General features: G+C 35.9%; 1 protein-coding gene across 1 annotated transcript in view; it reads left to right on the top strand.

The window, feature by feature from the left end:
* Nucleotides 1-23,489, top strand: part of ZPLD1 (zona pellucida like domain containing 1) — a 63,403-nt gene that overhangs the window by 10,508 nt on the left and 29,406 nt on the right. Inside the window, exon 2 of the mRNA XM_036446986.2 lies at nt 9,999-10,112. Coding sequence (XP_036302879.1) covers nt 10,007-10,112 — 106 coding nt within the window. The 5' untranslated portion in view covers nt 9,999-10,006. The remainder of the gene's footprint in view (nt 1-9,998; nt 10,113-23,489) is intronic.

Genomic DNA, 23,489 nt, shown 5'->3' with positions numbered 1-23,489 from the left:
CAGCTGCTGAGAATGTAATCCTGATAATACAGATCTCATCTCTAAAGACAGCAATCAGTTCAACTGTGAGAAGAAAAACTAGCTGTGAAGAGCTCATGGATCAGTGTGTCTCTGTCCTGGGTTTTGTACATAAAATTTATTTGTATCATGGGTACATCTGAATGAAGTTTTTGCTATTTCTCATTAAGTGAACTCAAATTACACAAGAGTCTGTTTTTTGCCCCTAGCAGAAAACATCTAATCTTGCCATTTCAAGATAATTTTGATTTAGAATTTAGTCACTGATGGTTTGAAATTTAATTTCTTTGGAGTTAACTATTTAGTTACAGTCAAAATTTACTTTACTCCCCTTCTTCTAACCTCCTTATGTGTGATGTGTAGGAAGGGAAGGGAAGGAGATAGGGTAGTATAGGTTTAAGAGCATAGATTTTATAGCCAGATTACCTGGGTTCAGAAGTTATCTCTTCCTTTTTGTAGGGAGTGACATAGAGTAAGCTACTTAACCTCTCTGTGCTTCATTCCTCTCACCTGTAAAATAGGGACATTTATAGTACTTATCAGATAAGGTTGCAGTAATAATTAAAAGGTCATAAATAATAAACTATAACATGTATGTAAATAAAATAAATAGTACTAATTATTGTTTATATTAACTACTTAAAAAAGTGATTTTCCTGGCTTTGGTGAAGGTATTTGGTTCATTTACTATCTTGTGATCCTATTGTGGCTTAATGGATAACTCTTATCTGTTTGATCTTTAGATATCGCTATTGCCATTGCTGTGTCCACCATGGCAGGCATAACTTATGATTTCTTTTCTCAAAATAATGAAGGCACAATGGTTTATCCTATCTTCTACCAGTGACTATACCTTATACACATAATTTCCCACTGCTGCTGTATGACTCAGACTTCTGACACATTCCACAACTATCCATAGCTTTGGACCATCCATCTTGCAGTTCCCCACCACCTAACAGCTTTCCAGCAAAATATAACACATCTTGATTTTTAATTAATTGGAATATTGAATGGAGGTTATATATGAAGCTATTTTAAGCCATCTCTTTTTCTAGATCTGTCCTATCACTGTCGCTCTCAATTTTGACTTCCTAATGTGGGTGCATGTACTCTGGCATGTTTTCTTGCTTAGAGATTCCATGTACCTGCCTGGATATTTTTATCTAAAAGGAGGATCAGAAAGAAAACCCCACGTCAGAATCTAAACACTCTTGCTTTCCCACTTCTCTCCAAGCTCCTTCCCATGGAACAGAGCATTTCATTACGACAAATGCTACCTCACATCTCCTCTGTGGGTTTTAGTGTAAACCAAGGGCTCAGGTCTCCAAGCTCTTCACCTAAGAGCCCAGATGTTAGAGACTCACACATCTTCTTTGTCTTTAGCATGCAAAAGCCATGAATTTTTATAGCTATTTTCTCTAATTTGAGTTTAAAAGAAGGACATTTAGAAGTCAGAATTAGGCAATATTTTCCTTTTCATATAGGTTCTGTTCTCATCTTCCTCAAAGAGTGGGCCATCATAAATGATCAGGAGGAAACTTATCCAAAAGATTATTATGCTATTATTCATGAATCTCACATAAAGATGGGAAAATTAAGAAACTTTGGGGGTGATTTTGACTATATGAGGTATCTATAGACTCTAACTGCTCAATAAGATGTTATCCTTCTGACTATGTTAGAAACCTTCTCCTATAAGTATATATTATATTCATGTAAGACCCTCTATGATAAGCAACAGAGGCTTGCCCTGGCAACTTATGAGATGGATGTGCTGCCTCCTGCACTATGAGGGCAACTTAAAATGAGGTTGTTATACTGCCTCTTACTATGTGTTTCACCTTTTATAATATTTCAGTTTCTGTACGGAAAAATTAGACCCCCTTGCATTTGGCCCTAATTCACTCATATCTTGTTTTTTTCTCCAGCCTGCTTCCTTCAAATTTTCTCCAACTCAATATACTTGAGTACTGCTGTTTACCTGCTTAACCAAGACAAACTTGAGAGATACCCTTGACTCATTTATCTTACTTACCTTTGCACTTAGAATTAAACACCATGTCCTGTTATTTTTGGTTAAAAAGAACATTCTAAATTTGTTTACCTCACTCAGGATATTACAATCCTAGTCCTCAACTTAAAGGCCTTTAATTGCTTCCCATTCCATGTAGGAAAAAAATGGTGCACCATAGTCTCCTGTTCTGTACCTTCAGATTTTTTTTTCTCCTGGCCCTTTCCTCTTTGCTTGCATCATGGACCTTCTTTCAAATTCCACTCCCTCCAACACACACATCCCTCAAATTAATTGTTTTTCCATGTGGGGACCCATGGCTGTGCAGTGAGCTCTATCTGGAGTGCTCATTTCCAGACTGCTTCTAACTCAAATTAATCCTTTAATTCTTGCTAAGTGTGACACTTTTAAGGGAGTCTTTCTTGACATCTCCCAGCTAAATTAGGTTGTAAGGTTTACTTTCTTGAAGCACTGTTTACTTTTCTTTCATAGCATTTACCAAATATATTTTGTGAGAATACTTTTACGTATGTAATTACTAGTTAAATGACTATTTCCTCTCTACATTGTAAGCTCTGTAAGAGTAAGGATCACGTTTGTTTTGTTAGCCACTGGATTCCCAGTGCCCTGAGTCTGACACCTAGAAAGTGCTCAGTAAAAATTTCGGAATGAATAAATAATTGAATACGTTAATAGAAAAATATAAAATAGTGAAGTATTGATAGATAGATGCTCTTTTATTCTTAAGCAAGAGTAAAAAAATATGAACTTATCTTTCTCTTATCATTACAAATGCTTTTGATGTTTTGGAAGTGGGTTAATCTTCAGCCAGAATATATCAGCATGGTATCCCTTCTTATTGCCTATTCTTAAGCTGTGGTAGCTCATAAATATTTGTATATCATCTCAATTGAGAAAGAAATATCTTCATTCTGAAATAATCATAGTAATAGTTAATTGTGAAATTAATTAAAAGGAAAAGAACATTTAAGATAGTTACATTTTTAATTTGTTATCACATTTCATGAAATGAGAAAGTCAACATATTAACATCTTCAGAGCTGCTTCAGAAGGATGAAATATATCTTGAAAATGAACCTGGTGAATTATTATAAAAAAAACTTTTAGAATGACTTAGTTCAATTTCTCAGTACCCCCCAAACAAGGTGCTAGAATAAATGTTCTAAACTAAACACAGATCATTTAAACGCTACTCAAGAAAACCCTGAACAGTCAAGTGAGAAAGGCAGGCAAAGGGAAATAAATGAACATTCACTTTGTGTCAGAAAAAATTGGAGGTTTTTTTCCTTAGGAACAGCCTTTAGCATTTATACTTTCTTTTGGTATACATCAGCAACTTTAGAGTTATAAAATTTCTGAATGTCTTCTTGATGGCTAAACTTATTTCCTTCTGTTTGAGGCATTATTCTGAAAAGTACAAGTGTCTAGCAAGACAAGGACATGCTCTGTTAGAGGACATACATAATAATGGGTATTTTTGATGAAAGTTTTATGTTTTCATTTTCTTTTGAATATATATGTTGCCTCTAATTTATTTTGAATACATATGTTGCCTCTAATGTTCAACAAGGAAATAAAGAACATAGAGCATCATTTACTCCATTAAAAAGCATGTTTCTTTATTAAATAGTAATGGTTTATAGCACTTTACAACTGGTGATTTTGGAGGGTGAGCTAATAGTATTTTTTTCTGGAAGCAAGACTGTGTAATACCATGAGATTTCACTAAGCAAGAGATTGCTGGCCTATTTAATTGCAATGCCTTTTTGTTCCAGATCTTATCTGGGCTCTGTTGGTTGCTTTGAAGGCTAGAGTAAGGCTTTATTCTTTTAATGTAAACTTTGATCTATGTTAAAATACATACATTTCTTCTCCTCCCCTTTCCTGAGAACATTAAACATTTTAGTCATTTAAAGTCTAGTGACCTTTTTCTGATCTTTCCTGAGGATCAGGCTTGGGCAGGTGATACAGAAGCACCAGAAATAAAGTTATGCCCCCTGTAGGGCAAGCAAGGCTGTGCTGAGAGGCTAGTTGGTCAATAAATGCAGGGGAAGGCTGGGAATGACAGGACTGGGGCCATCACCAATGCCATACAGCCCATTCTATAATTTTGTGACTCTGTATGACAAGATAAGCAGATTTAGTTTAGTGCGAAAATGCACAAATCTTAGATTGATGTTTAGACATTTGAAGAATTGCGGTTTGGTTTGAGTATTTTATTTTTCTTCTCAACTAGAGCAGCTTGATGCAGACTGGCCTATATAAAGGCAATAAAATTAAAGAAGTATGAAACTTTGATAAATTGTTGAGCCCACTTGTTTTTGCAAAAGTCATTTCTCAAGAGTAGATTAAGGCACTTTTGAATGTGTTCTCTTTTTTTCTCAGGTCGCAGGAGTGTTATTTAATGAATTACTTTTCTTGGGCACTAAAAGCTACCTTTATTCATTTGAAAAGGTTAACATAGCTGTTCAAAATGTCCAAGGTATTCCCAGAGAATAATTTATGCATTAAAAGTGTATTTTAATTGGGAAATGTCTAAATAGAAAAAAAGTAAAGTACAAATTAAAGACAAGTTGATACTATAGTTCATAACTGATTTTTTTTTCCTCCTTGAGCTTCATGTATATGGATTGATTTATAACCCTGGCCATCCCATTTAAAATTTCAATACTACTTCTTCTTTACCTCAGAACTTCCTATCATTCTTTTTACTTTATTTACCTCCATAACACTTAACATAATATAGTCTGTACTTTACTTATATAGCTTGTTTTCTTTTGACTGTCTTCTAGAATGTAATTTCTATGCAAATAAATGTCTTCTAATGACTGTTCTTCATTTTCCCTGGACAGTCCCAGGCACATGTAAGCATTCAATAATAATAAATAAATACAGAAATAAATTGCTACTGATCAGATTTAGTAAGGAACTGACAAATTACATCTAATTCCTCTTATAAGAATCACTTTTTGGCTGAGACCGGTTTGGCTCAATGGATAGAGCATCGGCTTGGGGGCTGAGGGACCCGGGTTCGATTCCAGTCAAGGGCATGTACCTTGGCTGCAGGCATATCACCAGTGGGGGGTGTGCAGGAGGCAGCTGATCGATGACTCTCTCTCATCGATGTTTCTAGCTCTCTATCTCTCTCCCTTCCTCTCTGTACAAAATCAATAAAATATTAAAAAAAAAAAAAAAGAATCACTTTTTGGAAGGCAGTACCACCTCATAGTTGAGGCTGCTTTCTGGAGTCATTGTGCATTGAATCTTGATTTTAACACTGGTTGTCTGTTTAACCCTAGACAAATAAGTTAACATCTCTGTGCTTTAGTTATCTCATTCCCAGGATAAGGGTATAATTCACTTATCTCATGTATGAAGTGCTTAACAAAAAAGATAGATGTACATTCTCATAAACTGTCACCCTTTAACATTCACTGAACCTATCATTAAATCAATTTGTGCAAAGAATATTCTTGATGCACTCATTGCCTAAGTGAAATAGTGTCATGACAATTATGTAGAAGTTAAAAATATTTTGCCTAAATCTTCTAAATCTTTTAGTTCAAAGCATATTTTAAGCACACATTATTTATATAATTTACTTTCTGAAAATTAGCAGGACATTAATTTTGTTTATCTGACAAGTTCCAACCAAGTCAAACAGTAGAGTTATAATTCCAAGAGTCATGCTTGGCTTTGAAGTCTACTATGCCATTTCCTGGGTATGTGGTCCTTGGTAAACCAAATAAAAACTTTAGGCTCTGATTCCACATTTTTAACATGGGTGAAATTTAAATTTATGTTAACAGCTGAATATCAAGCAGAGTGCAGTGCCTGGCACATAGCAGATCTCAATAATAAGAAGGTTAAAAAATTAAATATATAAAATCTAGAGAACCATGTTTCTGACAGAACTGTATAATTTGATATAAAATTAAGTGAGAATTGAAAGTGAAATTATATTTCTCCAAATCCAAGTTTAATCTTAAGAAAATATATTAGAAATTCATATTTTAGAAGAAGCTATTTTAAAAAATTTTAATATGAGAAATGTTGAGATACTTGACAGAAAATTATTTAGAATCTCCTTTGTTTTGCTAAGGATAAAACACAGAGCCCATTAGTATCAGTTTAAAGATGAACATGACTCTTTTTAAAATCAACACCTCTGAATTCCTTAATTCAGCTCTTATTTTGAAATAAGAGATTTAAATAAATGGATTCAAATCCCCCTTCAGTCAATCTCTAGAGTTGTCATTTAAAAATCAAAGTGAGGATCAGAACACAGCATGGTCAGTCTGGATATACAGAAGGTATTAAAATATTAGTTTCACCACACATGGATGTGCAAGGTGTACTCTGCACAAGGGCATTCAATTTAAATTTATGGAAGTTCTAAGAAACGTACAAAAACTTCAGGCAGACATATCTTGAAGGTCATTATTATCCAATCATCTATTATCTAATTCTCTATTGTTGATATTTTATAATTTGGGTGCATTAGGCAGCCTTGTACACCTTGTTAGCACCATGATAGGGGCGCTGGTTCCTGCACTTAATTACGGTGGAGTAGAGGGAAGATGCTTCTATCTGGTTCTCTAATCAGAGTTTGCTGGAGCCACAGTGGAACAGCAGACACCTCAGGCCACCCCACAGCAGACCACGGGAATTAGACTCTGCCTGTGACAGGAAGCTCAGCTACGTTTTCTGGAGTACAGTTGTCTAGAACTGCTCCTGCCCAGGAGCTAGGGAGTCCGAGCAACCAGGACATTATGCTTTGAGGAGTATAAAGAATTTCAACCTGCTACTTTCCTTTCTTTAAATTCCAAGTGACCCTATTTCAGAAATGAACTTTAGGAACTGTGGCAAGGTAGTATCTCCAAGTTAGTTGCTGTGAATTGATGCTCAGATTTTCTATGTTCAGGGGAAATGATGGAGATTTGATTGGGAACAGGAAGTTTGCAAGTTAATAGTTCATCGTTTGTTTTAACCTGTAGATGGAATATAAAAAGCCTCTCAAAGTCTTAAATATGCCACAAGTACTGCTAATGTTATAAGGGACCAAATGTATTAATAGATGCTGCCTATACAAGAGATGTGAATATCCTTTCAAAAATGCCCTGCTCAATGTTTCTTCATACTAAAACACAGACCAGTGCAGATAATGCTATAAATAGAATAATGTGATTCAACTTATCAGAACTGACCCTAGTCTATGGACTCCTCTGTGTCGAGCTGTCTAGCTCCAGCACACGTGGCTTAGCCAAAGGAGAACAGGCTCTGTCCCCACCTCTTTCCATTGGATGCCCCCGTGCTGGGTGCACCTTGCACATCCATGTGTGGTGGCCCTGAAGCTAATATTTCAATACCTTCTGTGTGTCCAGACTGACATGCTGTGTTCTGATCCTCACCTTGATTTTTAAATGGCAACTCTAGAGATTGACTGAAGGGGGATTTTAATCCATTTATTTGAATCTGCTTATTTCAAGATCAATGTATTTTCTGTTGAAGCAAGCTGCCTTCTGTTACCTTCCTTTCTTTAAAAATATTCATTAAGGGTTTTAATCTCCATGACAGTGCAGGAGGTTTTATTCATGATATGAAGGGGAGAGGCATATCTCTTTTGGACAACCTCAGATCAGATCTAAAGTGGTAAAGCAAAGACTTACTATTATGTCAGTAGACTCTTTCAAATAGCTTGAATTTCTCATCCGTTTTTTATAAACACACATGTGTCCAGTTTAGTCTATAGTAATAATTCTCACTCTTTTCATAATAAGAGTTTCCTTTCCCTTATCAAAAACATAATGTTTCCCCCTTATGCTCATATTATAAATACACCTGTTAAACATATTACATTCACTACATAAGAATTTGTTTATTCATTTTCAGTTGAACAGATAATATTAAAGAGTACATAATTCAAAAATTGAAAGAAAGCAACTGATGATAAATGGCAACAAAAAAAAAAAAAAAGAAAGAAAAAAACAACTGAATTTATTTAACAGATATTAGATAATCTGTGCAGTAAACTCTGTTATCAGAAAGACCTGAAGTTGAATTCCAGTTTTTCTATTTGTTTTCCATGTCCTTTAAACTTCCCAAGATGTATTTTTCTTTCACTGTACCTGTACCATCCAACTATGATAAGGAATATGAATGAGACACTGTAGGTAAATGGTCTGGTACACAGTGCCCTCTATGTGTACAGAGTGTACTCAGTAAATGTTATTTTTCTCTTATGAAAGAATATAAAAGCTAGAAAGCATTCAGAATAATAAAATAACTCATTGTTGAAACCGCTTGACTCTGTGAGTTCCTAGGAATGGGAGACATCTCCAGAGTGAAAACAACAGTGTGGGCATAGAGTTTCAAGGGCACCTATCATGAGAAGGGAGGGGCAGGGCTGAGATAGGTGTGTGTGAGGTGGAAGATACCACTCAGAAACAAGCTGCTCTTTTTTACTAGTGGTCTTCCAAAGTCTCCAAACAAGCAGGGATGACTTCATCTATTTCCAGGGTCTCCAGGAACTAGACAATGAAGGTGTAGGTGTGGCCAAGAGAGCCCACATCTGGGCCAGCAATTGTGTGAGCCTTTTGTTTAGGGACTGTCCTGGGGGAGCAGAAGTAATCAGGCCTGTGGTTATTCTCCCAAAAGCCATTAGGTTTGTGCCTGACTATTATGTTATAATGCTAAAGAAAGGAAGCTCTTGTTGAGTTACTATTTGTTCAGACTATTTTTGAGCATAAACTCATGCCTTCCTTTCCCACATCCTCACCAAAGTGAGGTCACTCACCATGAACTTGTTATATTAAAATGATTATTCAAAAACAAGATGTATTTTCTTCCTTTTGTTAAAGACTTGAGTAATTTTCCAAGGGAAGATCTTTAAGGACATCTAAAACATCATATTCTCCCCCAAACCTCAAGCTTTTAAAGTGCACTAAATAATTTGAACCAACCAATTACAATTTTATTTTATTTTTGCTTTTTATGCATAAACCAAAACCACCAACCTAAAAGATTATTATTATTTTTTTTATTTTTTTTAGTGAAAAGACTATACTCTATAAATAAGATGGGCACTCCTAGAACATGTTTTAACTTTATCAGGCTAATAAAAAGAAACTTTATCAGGCCAAGTGAGGAGAAAACAATAATTAAATACCAGACTAACTGGTGCGTAAGTATTAAAGTCAATTTATGTTTGTTTATTCAATCCACATTGACAACTTAAAAATATCATCTTCCATTACTTTTTGGTAAGAATCCAATGTTTTTGTGTGTCTAGTAATCCTTATTACCCACCAGTGAACAGCCAGCCATTGGAGGAACCATGGTGTAGTTTCACACACAGTGCCTTTCTATTTTCCCTTTTGCTGTGTTTCCTGACAAAATGATGTACAAACCAATGATTTGGAGTAGTCTGGAATTTTTTTGTTAAGGGGAAATTTTTCCTGACATTATTTGGTCATTGAGAGTATTACAATTCTCTGAGGATCAAGTAGTAAGTATTAAATTCCTCTGCCTTTATGTATATGGGTATTTTCAAGTGCAGAGTTTTCTCCAAATTGGTCAGTTTGCCTGATGATGGTGTTCTAATCTGCCAAATACTTAGTTTGAGTTCTTCCTATTTATGTTAAAGATTTTTCCTTTTACAAATTTGATAACTTACACCTGACTAGTTGCTCTTCTATGAAAAAAAGCCTGGCTTTGTCACCTTTTGCAAAATGAAGCCAACGAATGAAAATAATTTTGACTTATTGTAACCAAAATCTCTGCCTTGTTGCTAATAATTATTTCTGAGAGTCTTTGGGCCTTTCATGACCTTTGCTTGCAGGAATATAGATTGCTTGCCTAGCCAACAGTGAGTTAGATCAGCCTCAGTATTTCCAGCAAGTAAGAGTGAAGGTTGGTGATAACATCATAGGTAAATCTTTTCTAGGTTTTGCAATGGAACAGATATGGTTGCTGTTGCTTCTAACAATAAGAGTACTTCCGGGGTCTGCTCAGTTCAATGGCTACAACTGTGATGCCAACCTCCACAGTAGATTTCCTGGTAAGTCTAAGCCTAATCTTTTCTCTAATTATGTCTGAACGAGTGATTATGTTTGGAAAGTAAATCATTTAAATACATATGAAAAATGATGTGGGGATCCCTCTATATTAAGTAGATATTAACAAATGGCAAATGACAAAAGACATTTTTCTGGAGTTGTAAATTATATCCACATTAACATACAAAGTGTTCATCGTAGTTAATATCATTATAATGGCTGCTCACAGATGTAAAAAAATATTGGCTAGTGGGTGATAAAATTGGGAAAGGCTAATTTTATTCCAAATTTGCCTAATTTATGCCTTTTTTTCCTCATAAGTTAATTCAGATTCTCAAAACTGCTCATATATGCTAATAGACTTATTAGAAATAACACTTAAGAAATGATTGTGAAATATTATGCAATACTCAAAAAATACTATTTCAATAAAATGTTGGTCACCACTAAAATACACGGCCAGCTTCAGAGTGCATTTTACAGCAACCCATCAATTTGGCGACAGATAGGAGATTTTGACCATATTGATAAACATGTGTCTCAGCTTCCTCAAATCTGCACTCAATGGGATGTAAATCTAACAATTCATTTAAGTATTTGTCATTTCATATGAGATAAAGTTATAGAACCACAGTTCAACATTTTCAAAATAAAAGTTAGATAATCTGAAACTACTTTTTCAGTCTGCCATCCAAATTGAAAAACTTCTACCACGTTTCACATTCTCCATACCTGTCATTACTCCTGTGTCCAGAGCAGGATAGGGCAACCACACACTTGCATAGAGCAATCAGTAGCTTGTTACATAGTTGATGTGAGATTTCTAGTTTATCTGCAGAGAGGCAATCTGGCTTCCTCCAGAGTAAAGACCAAAGAGTGTGGGAATGTCTTCATGAGCTCAGACCTAGGAAGCAGATGTTTGGCAGGTTAACTAAAATATGGAGGTCAGGAAAGACAATGTCTAAAGGAGGTTTGTTAATGGTTTTGAATACCAGAAATGATGTTTTGCATTGGTTTGTTTGTGTTTTATTTTATTTTTTATTATGGAAAATTTCAAATGTATACAAAAGCAGAGATTAATAAAAAGAGCATTTATGTTGATTATCAGCTCCACCAATTATCAACATTTACAAATTTTGTTTTATCTTCCTTATCAATCCCATCTCTGGAATATTTAAAATAAATTTTAAAAAAAGAAGAATTTTTAAAAATCGTTATACTTCATGTGCACATCTAATAAACTTAATGAGACCTTAATATTATCTAATACTCAGGCATTTTGCTTTTAAAATATCCACATTTTTTAATATGTGTCTTAAATCTAAAATAATTTATAACCATTCCTCCCTGTCCTTCACTTTTCTAAAATTCTATCTCTTTAAGTAATTTGGTCATTTGTTTTGTAGGACTCTGACACTCTAGATCTGGTTGACTGCCATTCTGACATGTCATTTAATATGCTCCTCCTTTCCTGTATATCCTATAAACTAATTAGAGCTAGAGATTTGAGTAAAGTCAGGTTCATTTTTTTTACAATAATACTTGATATGTTATTTATTTAATAAAAGTATTTGTTTTTATTTTATAGGCAGAGAAGAGTTATTTAGTCTTTTTAAAAACATATCTTCTGAAGCGTTTTTAAATGTCACATTTTGTTGTAAAAAGCAGACATTAGGAAAAGTAGAGACACACTTCAGAAGGGACTCGAAGCCAAGAGAAATATCACAAAGGTAGTGACAGTGGAAGCATAGATACTGTGTGGTGGACTCCCAGCAGCACTTAGGACTGATTCCATTTGGGACATGAGAGAAGACTAGAGGATGTTTTGAACATGGATAACTGAATGTTGATACTGTTACATGACAGCAAAAGCATAGGGCACTTGCATATTTTAGAAAGAAATTTTGGGTTTGGAAAACATGAACTTGTGGAGCTTTAAGAACTGAGAGTAGCAGCGTCTATCCAGTAGTAGGAAATATGATGCTAGGTCTAAGGAGAGAGGTTGACGCTGGAAACAACTATGTGAGAGCTGAATCGCTGTGCAGCAAGTGAGCAAGAAATGGGGAAACAGGAAAATGAAAGTTATGAAAATAGACTACTAGCTAGATAACTTTGGTGATGAAGGAAAGGAAGAAGTAACCTAACTCAACTATTTAAATGAGAAGAAAGAATTTTAGGATTAGAGGACTAGAAACAACTGAATACACATGAGTAATGGGAAAGTACTCCAGAGATTTGAAATAATTGAGATAATAAGGAAATAAAATGCGGGATAAGACTTAAGGAACAGGTGAAAGGGTTAACCTTGAAAAGTGGTAGTTGATTCTTTGATTTAGAAGCAAAGGAGAAATAAGACACAGCCAGAGGAGTTGAGAGATGCTAATTGTCTCTATCTCTGCAGTGAGGTGGGAGGCAGGGGCTCTGAGAATGAGGGGCCAGGGCCTGGGCCAGGCCTGAGAGGGATGGTCAATGTTTTCTTACTTTGTGATGAATGAAAAAGAAAGCTCAAATGTAAAAAGATTGCTTAGCAGAGAGGATCTAGCTGCTGTTGTAGTTATATATTTGTAAAGGTAAATAAAATATATAAATGAGCCAGTTAGTGATTAGGCAGTAAAAGGAAGAATTTTTCATATAGTAAATTTTAAAAATTATGTTAAAATGGTCTGTGGGCACCATTTTAACATAATTTAAAAATTATGTTAAAATGGTGCCCACAGACCATTTGCATCAAAATCACCAGGCCCACTACTTCACTCAAAATATGTAGTGGCAGAACCTCTGAGTATGGTGCTTGGAATCTGTATTTTAAACCCTGCAGATGAGTCAAATGCACATTTATGGTTAAGAACAAGTGACAGAGTATATTCTATTATTCTCTCAAGTCCAATCTTCCATCTAAAAACTCAGTCATGTGTTGTGGAAACAATTAAAAACAAAAATCTCTCAATCCGGAAATCCTCTCCACAAAGACGGTAGAGATAAAAACACTTTTATCATTGAATAAACATTAAGCTGGAATGTGGTGCTCATCATAGGCAATCCACCAAGAGGTTGCAAAGACAGAAATAAATCTCATTCTTTTATTAGTGTATAGCCAAGCAGATGCAACCCATTAAGGATATGTTTTCAAGATTATCAACAATAAGACCTGAAGTAGGAGGACTTGATACTACCATTTGTCACATAGAGTTTATCCTAAAATTACTTGATAATTCTGTTAGCGTAATGGCTTTATCCAGAGGAAAAATAAAATCCGAATATCTAATTGAAAGGAGGTACTTTTGCCATCGTGAAGCAAGGATCCCACTGAAGTTAGCCTCTCACCCTCCCACTGGGTGCTTTCTTTTTTGATATTTACATTTTCAAGAGATACTTCAAAAAGACATTTCTAGATCATTGAACTGACAAAGACCTGTCTAATTTTCCCACAGGATTTACATACATGTCAAGGAGAGGAGAAAGTACTTACAATTATGTTTTCTGATGTAAATTATCTAAAAGAGGGAGAAGTCCTTTCCTTTTTTTTTTTTTTTCCTTTTTTTTCAACAAGGATAACTAAGCCTTGTATTTTTAATTTCTGTTTGTCTTTGTAAATCTTAGCATTTTTAGTATTGTCTGACTTAGACAACAACCTATACACACATACACACAACATTTGAAATCCAGATAAATCAGGAATTCAGGAGAGGCTTTAAGTTTATATGGGTGCCAGAGGCCCAGTGCACAAAATTTATGCATGGGTAAGGGTCCTAGGCCTGGCCAGTAATCAGGATAAATCCGTGGGGTGACCTGAGAGGTGATCAGGAGGTCCCAGCTGGCACCCACCCTGGTTGTCCTGGTGCTGCCCACTTGCCAGTTCCAACTCCAGCCCTTGCCAGTCACCTCCCTTGGCTGACTGGGGCCTGGGTGCTACGGGTAGCTCCTGTGTTGAGCATCTGACCCCTGGTAATCAGTAAATATCATAGTAACTGGTTGTTCCACTGGTTGTTCTGCTGTTTGGTCAATATGCATATTAGACTTTTATTATATAAGATTACTTTCAAGTAAGTCTATTTTTGTAGGTCATTTGCAAAAGATCAGAGTGAGCTAATAAAGCCTAGAGGTTAATTGCTAACTCTCCTCTTGACTCACTTTACCATATCAAGATCACTCTTGATGTCATTAGGAGCTTCAGAAGCAGTTCAGCTACTGAGCAGTGAGTGGGCTAGAATGAGAATGAGTCTGGTATAGGAGAGGGGCTATCTAAATGCAAAGTAATGTTAATAATGAGAGCAATCATCTCACCCTATCTGACCTTTGTGTTTCATGACATTAGAACTATTTTCTTTAATTTCCATGGCATTTATCCTTGAGCCAAGGGAAATACCATGGTCTAATTCATTTCCAATTTAAAGGGATAATATTTAATTTTAAGATGGTTAACTATTGGCTTTCCAGATTAATAGCAGGAAATAAAGATATGCCCAACTAACATTATAGTGCTCTTTCCAGTAAAAAACACAAACCACAGTTGACTTTAAGGGTATCAAGGAATTATTTGACTGGAGTGAAATACATAGATAATTGCATTTGACCTCTGTTACTGATGGGTACCTTCTGGAACTAGACCCTTTTGCGGACAAGTTGATAAGGGTTAACCTAAACTTGCAGATTTCTAAAGAAGTCTTTAATAATAAAGGTACAACCAAGGAGAGATTAGGTTTATGGTACCATAACCTTTGTGGCCTGACACTGTTTTATGGTGACTAACCAGTTATGGGAAACTGAATGTACACCAGTGTCACATAACTTATCATTAATAAGGAAGAAAATAATAGCTTCCACATATTGAATGCTAGGAAAATTACATAATTCTCTCTTATATTTCTTAAAACAAGCATGCAACACAATTTTTTGAAAATTTTTATGAGGTTTTTTTTAGGCAAACTATTATAATAACATATGTCAGGGAGCAAGATCTCAACGCTTTAGAAAATAATAGTATTGCATTTTCTTTCATGCATTTGAAATTGAGGGAATGTCAGGAAAGTATTATAAAACCATTTTTTCACTATATATATACATATATATATATATATATATATATATATATATAGTTTTATTTCAAGAGCAGAAGGGAAAGGGAGAGAAAGATAAAAACATCAATGATGAGAAATAATCATTTATTGGCTACTTTTTGAATGCCACCTATTGGAGATCAAGCTCACCACCTGGGAATGTGCCCTGACGTGGAATTGAACTGTGATCTCCTGGTTCATAGGTCGATGCTTAACTACTGAGTCATGATGGCTAGGTGCAAACAACTTTTTAAATTGAAGAATAGAATGCTGCCAAGTTAGCAATTGATGAATAAAATAAATTTATAAAATAAAAAATAGACTTTTTAATCAAACAATGATGCCTAAAAGTGAATTTTAAATAGTTGAAACAATGATGTATATAAACAAAAATAATCCAATGAAAGATGGGCTCCAAACCTGAAAAGGTATGTAAAAATTGTTGAACATCACTATCATCAGCGAAATGCAAATCAAAACTACAATGAGACATCATTTTATAGTTGTTTGTATGGGTATCATTAAAAAGACAAGAGATTATAAATGCTGATAAGGATGTAAAGAAAATTGGTATAGCTGCTATGGAAAACAGTATAAAGGGTGTTTTTATTTAATTTAAAATAGAACAACCATATTATGTAGTAATTCTACTTCTGGGTGTATATTTGAAAGAAACAAAATCACTATGTAAAAGAGATATTTGCACCCTCATGTTTATTGAAGTATTATTTAAAATAACCAAGACATGAAAAAACCCAAGTGTGCATCAACAGATGAATGGATAAATTAGTTTTGATATCTATCTATTTCTATATCACCTATATATATCTATATTTATATCTATATTTATATTTATATCTATATTTATATCTATATTTATATCTATATCTATATCTATATCTATATCTATATCTATATCTATATCTATATCTATATCTATATCTATATCTAATTTATCTATATATCTATCTATATTATATCTATATCTATAGCTATAGCTATAGCTATATCTATATCTATATCATCTATTTATCTATATCTATCTATTCATATATACGATGGAATACGATCCTATCTAATGAAAGAGAAACATGATAATAGGCCGTACCTCCACTATACTCAAAAGCCACGCACCTAGCCAATCAGGAGTGAGTATGCAAATTAACCCAACCAAGTTGGTGGTGGCAACAGAGCTGGAGCAAGCAGGAGACTTAGGTTTCCCCTGGTGATGCCCTGCCCTGGCCTGCCCTGGTCTTTGCTCAGGGCTACAAAGTTTTAATTATAGAAGATACATAAATACCAGATACCTGCTTCCAGCCTATGCTTGGGTCACTGGGGGGTGTGGCCAGCCTGTAAACCAACACAGGCCCTTTGCCCAGGCTGCTCCATGCCCCAAGGGAACCACCACCCTGATCCCAGATACCCTTTAGGGAAAACCAATCAGCCACCACCTGTGCACCAGGCCTCTATCCTATCTAATGAAAAGGTAATATGCAAATTGACTGTCACTCTAATATACAAGATGGCTGCCCCCATATAGTCAAAGATGGCTGCCCCCATGTGGATACAAGCTGGCTGCCACAAGATGGCCAGCAGGGGAGAGCAGTTGGGAAGAACCAGGCCTACAAAGAAGGGAAGTTGTTAGAAATCAGGCCAGCAAGGGAGGGCAATTATACCCACACTTGCTTCCCCAAATCCTTCAGGGACCAGGCCTGCAAGGAAGGGCAGTTGGGGGCGATCAAGCCTGTAGAGAAAGGCAATTGGGAGGAACCAAGGCCTGCAGGGGAAAGCAGTTGGGGGAGACAAGGCATGCAGGGGAAGGGAGTTGGGCGGTGACTAGGCCAGCAGGGGAGGGCAGTTAGGGGTTATAAGGTCAACAGGGGAGGGCAGTTGGGGAGGACAAGGCCTTCGGGGGAGGGCAGTTGGGAGCAATTGGGCTGGCAGGGGAGCACTTAGGCATCAATTAGGCTGGCAGGGGAGTGGTTGGGAGTGATCAAGCTGGCAGGCAGAAGCAGTTAGGAGCAATCAGGAAGGCAGGGAGGTGAGCAGTTGGGAGCCAGCAGTCCTGGATTGTGAGAGGGATGTCCAGTAGGATCAGGCCTAAACGGGCACTTAGAGATCCCTCTACGGGTCCCAGATTGGCAAGGATGCAGGCTGGGCTGAGGAACACATCCCCGATGCACCAATTTCGTGCACAGGACCTCTAGTTCATTTTTAAAAAAAAGAAGAAAATCCTGACAATTGTTACAACATAGATGAACCCTAAGGGCATTGTGCTAAGTGAAATAAGTCAGACAGAGAAAGACAAATAGACAAATACTATATGATCTCACTTATGTGTGGAATCTTAAAAAATCACATAAAAAGAGATTACAATGAGAAGCAGTAATGAGAGGTGGGAGTGGATGGTGAGAGAATTGGATGAAGGGTTATTAAAAAGTACAAACTCCCAGTTACACAATAAATAAGTTCTGGGATGTAATGTACAATATAGTAATGACAGCTTAGTAAAATCTAAAAGTTCCCATCACAAGGAAACAAACATTTAAATGAATAATAGTGTTCCACAGGAAATAAAAGAGGGAATCACCTATTTAATCAATATATAATAATTCATGCAAATGAACCGTCCGGTTTTGTGTTAGGCTTTGCTTAACCTTTGCGATGTTCTATATCCCAAACCAGCAAAATGAACTGCCTGGTTTTGTGTTAGGCTTTGCTTAACCTTTGCGATGTTCTATATCCCAAAATAAAGTAGGAGTAAATCTATACTAATAAAAGCCTAGGTGGTCCTCATGCATGACTTCATCATAAGATGGCCACCAAAAAATGGCCACTACAAGATGTCTGCCACAAGATGGCCACATGTACCTGGGCGTTCCATGCTCTGCGTGGCATGGAGGAGGCTGGTCCTGGTAGAGGAGGCAGGTCACAGCAGAGAAAGGCAGTTGGAGGCCATCAGGCCAGCAGGAAGGGCAGTTGGGGTCCATTGAGACAGTAGGGGAGGGCAGGTAGGGAGTCAATCAGGCTGGCAGGCAAAAGCAGTTAGGGGAACTCAGGCAGGCATGCAAGCGAGTGGTTAGGAGCTAGCAGTCCCAAATTGTGAGAGGGATGTCTGGCTGCCAGTTTAGGCCTGGTCCCTGTGGGCCTAAACCAGCAGTCGGACAGCCCCCAAGGAGTCCCAGATCGGAGAGGGTACAGGCCAGGTTGAGGGACCTTCTCATGCATGAATTTCATGTACCGGGCCTCTAGAAATGTAATAATTACCCTAGAGAATATGTTCTGGACCTCTGTGTAGATAATAAGAAAGACCAGTTCTCTTGCCTTCTTCCTCTGTAGTGGTGTTTTGCTCTCTTAAGTTGTGAAGAGTTTGCCTACTTCCACTATGCACCTGTGACTGAAATTATTGCACCCAATGAGGCAGAAGAACTGATCCAGGCAGCAGTTGCTGATCACATCGTGATTAATCTACAGTGATAAAGTGCAGTGGAGAGAAGAGTAATTAGTCAGCAAGTTCAGTGGTTGAATAATTCAGCACCTACCTTTTTTTTTTTTTTACTTTAATAACAAAGTTCTTTATTGAATGAATTTTTCACTTCCTCTGCTTGTAGAAGCAAAACCCATATGCTTTTTTTTTTCTTCCTGAAAAAGATGCCAAGCTCCTCTGATTTGGGGAAGCAAGTGTGGGTATACATGTGCAAAGTTTGCCACACTGTTTCTACAGTACTGAAACAACAGCTTGCATTTGCTAAAGAGAAACAGATGTGAAAAACTGAGATGGCAAGAAACCTGTTCAATATAGAGAGGAAACCTGAATTCCTAATCCACTTTAAATCCTTCATCAGCTGCTGGCATTTCATGTAAATGAAATATCAATACCCCTTCAGGACTTCTTGCTCTTCTAACAACAAAACCTCAAATTGTTTAAAAACTTAAGAGGAATAGTAACTTTTAAAAAATGAGTTAAAGCAGCATATATACCATGTGTCCCCTAGCAGTTCGGTTTATGTAATGCCAAATATTGCTGTTCTTCTCTTACAGGGATAGAAACAGAAATGGCATATCAATTACTCTTCAATCTGCTTAAATGGTATACATTAGTTTTGAAATATCTACCAGGAAGTAAATTGTTTCCAGGTGATGTTTCTATAGCAATACAACATGATTCACTCCAGCATACAGAAAAGGCTTCTCCTATTAGATTGGAGAGATTTTGGCTCATACTGTCAATATTAAACCAGTGCTTCTATGAGCCAAGGATACAGGTGCAATGATATTTATGTGAATACCTGCGTCTGAACTGCTCACAATAGACTCACCTATCCTCCCCCCATGTCTCTGACCATAGTTTCAGAGAGTTCCCAGGGCATAACTGCCCTTTGAGATGAACTATCTCCTTCCTTCAGTTATTAAATTGCTATGGTTTGTTGAATGGAGTAGAGGTGGAGGTAAGAGAAGACAAATCCTATTCCCAAGTTTGTTTGATACATTGCTACCTAAGCACCAGAATGGATTCATTTGGGCTAAGTTTCACAAAATTTTTTCATGAATCTTTATTTACTGAGAGTGAAATCAGCTAGTTCCTCAGGAAGAAAGTCAGATGAAACACATCCATCTGCTTCATGACTCATTCTCTCTGTCTCTTTCCTGTCCCTTATCCTATAAATTTCTCCCTTATGAGCATGTGAATCATACAAATAGATAATACATATTTGGTAGGAGTATTTGATCTCGCCAGACAGATTCTACCTAAGGGTTAGCTTCTGCCCAGTCAAATATATAGTTGTGATTAAGGAACTCAAGTGGTTAATAAAAGATTTGAGACTTTGGCCTCACGAGGGAGACTCTGAGGAATGCACAAATGAGGCCCCACTCAGATCTACTGAATCAGAATCTGCATTTTAATAAGACTCTGGTAATACATATGCATAGTAACACATAAAAAAGTGAAAGTTGGACATGGTATTCATAATGATTTGTTAACTCTGTATTACGATATAGCAATGGTGCTTATGCCAACCTCAGAGGCTGTCATGCACTTGCTTGCTACTAATGATAATATGGATTAACAAATCTATCACTATTAAGGGGAAGTGATTTTAAAAAAACCCAACTCATTAATAATGAGGGAAGATAATTAGTCTCTAAGACTAATGCATTTAAAAAAGGTTAAGTAATTAAACAAATAATGAAAATCCATTATATTCATATTATTTAATGGGTTGAATTTTCTTAATTAAAAGTCAGAATATATCTGACATTAAGGATTTGAATTTTCACCTAAAACTCTGAAAACAAGAATCATCTTAGGCAGTTGGCAGAATACGATAGGAAATACGAGCTTCAGATGGACAGTCTAGGCAAATTCCTATTAATTGTGCACATTTTTTTTTGTCTGTGAATCTTAGGACTTAATATTAAAAAGTTAGAAACTATGCATGCTGTTTGTGAAATAATTAAATCAAGTATATTTTAATAAACATTTGCTGAGTATTTTGTATGCACTCTGGGAAAACTCAGAGCTTTCAATGAGTTCATAATTTAGCAAGAAAGTAAATATTCATTCCTAGATATAATGTAAGCAATATAGTAGACTCACAGCTAAAGTGATGTGGAAAATCATTATATTCCATCAGGGAAATGAGAAAAAGTCTCATTAAAGGACAATGTAGAAATAATTATTTTGTTCTCAGCCTATTTCTCTTATCTGAATGCTCTCTTGGGCAGTTCACCTATTGTTATTGCTTATTATTGACAACTTGAGTATTTGGTGATTCTTAATTTTACATTTTTTACTCTGTTCTATTCTCCAAATATTAGACTCATATTTCCTACTACCTGCTGTATATTTCTGCCTGAATGTCCCATATGTACCCAAACCTCTCAAAAATGAACTTATCTTTTTCCTTCCTGTATTCCTCACTTCAGAAAATAATGCACTCAGTCATGAAAGCTAGATACCTGAGCATCAGTTCAACATTTTTTTCTCTTAATGTCATCTTTTATTCAACTTTTCATAAAATTTAGCCAGTTATAACTATTTTATTTTCCCCCAACAATTCTTTCCAAATGCCTGTATCCTACCAAACATGGTTGTATATAACATGGTACACAGACCTCTGTTGTATCATTATCAGGCTGCATTATAATTGTCTGGTTTTCTTCTATCTGCTTTACTCAACCATAATCTCCTTGTAGTAAAGGAATCTTGGTAATGTCTTTATCTTCAGAGTCCAGCACAGAGACTGATACATAATATGTAAACAGTACATACTTTTCTTGAATTTGTTGTTGACATGAAGTAGCATGTAGTTTAGATCTTGAAATTAGGAGAACTTATTTAAAGGAGTGGCACTAATTTTGTGTTTTCAACTCCTGTTCTTGTGCAACCTACCCTTTTTTATATTATGCACTGACTTCCAAGATGGCTTTTTATACAGAATTTTACATTTTTATATAATTAGTGAAGGAACATTTTGAGCCACTGTGCTAACTACAAGCCGACAGCTCAATTTGGGGGTGTTATCAGGTTTGTTTGTATTGCAGAATACATGTGTGTAAATTATTTGAATAATTGCATTGATCTGCACTCTTATTAGTCCAGGTAATAATAAAAATGTTAAAATAAATATTTTTACTTTAGTGAAAGGAAATATTCTCAAACGTAAAAGTATTGATATGAGTTGAAAGTCATTCTGTCTATCACCAGCCAGGAATACTTAGCCTCATTCAGATGCTGTTAGTTTTAAGCCAGTTGAATATGCAATTGTGGATAACAAGAATAAAGTTAGATATACTTATTAGATATGTGAATGATATGCTGCAAATATATTGTCAGTAATTATTAATTATGTCTAAAAGGAAAAGTATAATTAGGTGTTCTAAGAATGGAACTTTATTGTGAATAAAGAAGTAAAGCGATATTTTAAAAAAAATCTTTATTGTTGAGAGTATTATAGGTGTCCCCTCTTTTTTTCTCCAAGAATTAGATCCATCTCCTCTTGACTCCCATTTACATGGCAACCATATTCTATGAACCCCTAATCAGAACACCTTTTTATATATAGATAAATGGTTGACAGTGTGAAATATATTTAAAATATAATAATTTTTTAAAAATCTGAAACAAATTCATTGCCTGATTCATAGGTGAAAGAGGTGCAGAACATTTCTCTAACCTGAATTCAATAAAATACTGTATTTTTAAAATTTCTATGAAAAGGTTGGCTTGGATAAAGTATCAAGGGAAAAATGCCATTTGGCAACATAATGGCACATAAATTGTGTAAGGAGGCTTGCCATCTTAGACATACTTGGTATCTTTAAACACAAAGCACTAAAAATTCAACATCTAAAAGCATTTATTCAATGATTTTTGTTGTTGTTTAATAATGGGTTGTTTAATAATCAAGTATTGTCCCAAGGGGTGTCACAATACAGGCCAGGGATTGAACAATAAAAAAGCTCAAAACATTTAATTATTGAGAGCATCTGATATTTAGTATCTCAAAAAAAATTTACCTGCCTTTGTCAGAAATTGACCATTGGCGGCTTGAAGTAACTCCCCCGCCCCCGCCCCCAGAGCCTCACAAATGGACATATGGTGCTGAATGGATATCTTTAGTATCTACAATCAGAAAAAAAAAAAAAATGTGTTCCTTGGAAGAGGCAGTGAAAAGTCTTTAGAAAACTGGGTTAGGATGGATTTGAACAGTTCTCTTTTCTTCCACTGCAAAAAGCCTTTAGTTTGTTGTCATATCTCCAAGTGGGATCAGCCTGTAGCAATTTCAGTTCCATTGCAGGGGCTACACCTCTTCAGTGATAAAGCAGAAAAGCTCTACATCTGGACAAAGTAATCACCACCATTTGTAAAGCTATTGTAAACATCAATGAATTCCTCTGAAGTAAAGGTGATAAAACTCAAGTCTTCAGTTGGTTTAAGCTAAGAAGAATGATATTTCTCTTTTGTAACATTTAATGATATGTATTCACTTCGACACATTTATGACATGCCAAATAATGCAATGATGCTTGCTCTCTATTTCCCTGGACATACAGAGCTCCTAGTGAACCCTCTAATAACTGAGAATTTGATGTGACATTCAGGTAGACATTGCATTATTTTACAGAGATGGTTTTCTATAGAAAGGTTTCCGGTGATCTTGCCTGCATGTTTACCACTTGCTCTCATTCCCTGCCATTTCTTCCTTTGCACTTTAAATCCTAATGAAAACTGAACTCTCCAGCTCCAACTAGAGCCTATTGCACACGTGTGTCATTATTTACACTGCCCACTCCATTTTACACATTTTTCACTCTGTG

Source organism: Pipistrellus kuhlii, unplaced genomic scaffold (assembly GCF_014108245.1).
Source record: "Pipistrellus kuhlii isolate mPipKuh1 unplaced genomic scaffold, mPipKuh1.p scaffold_m20_p_2, whole genome shotgun sequence".
Lineage (NCBI taxonomy): Eukaryota > Metazoa > Chordata > Mammalia > Chiroptera > Vespertilionidae > Pipistrellus > Pipistrellus kuhlii.
This window is presented reverse-complemented; position numbering and strand designations above follow the sequence as displayed.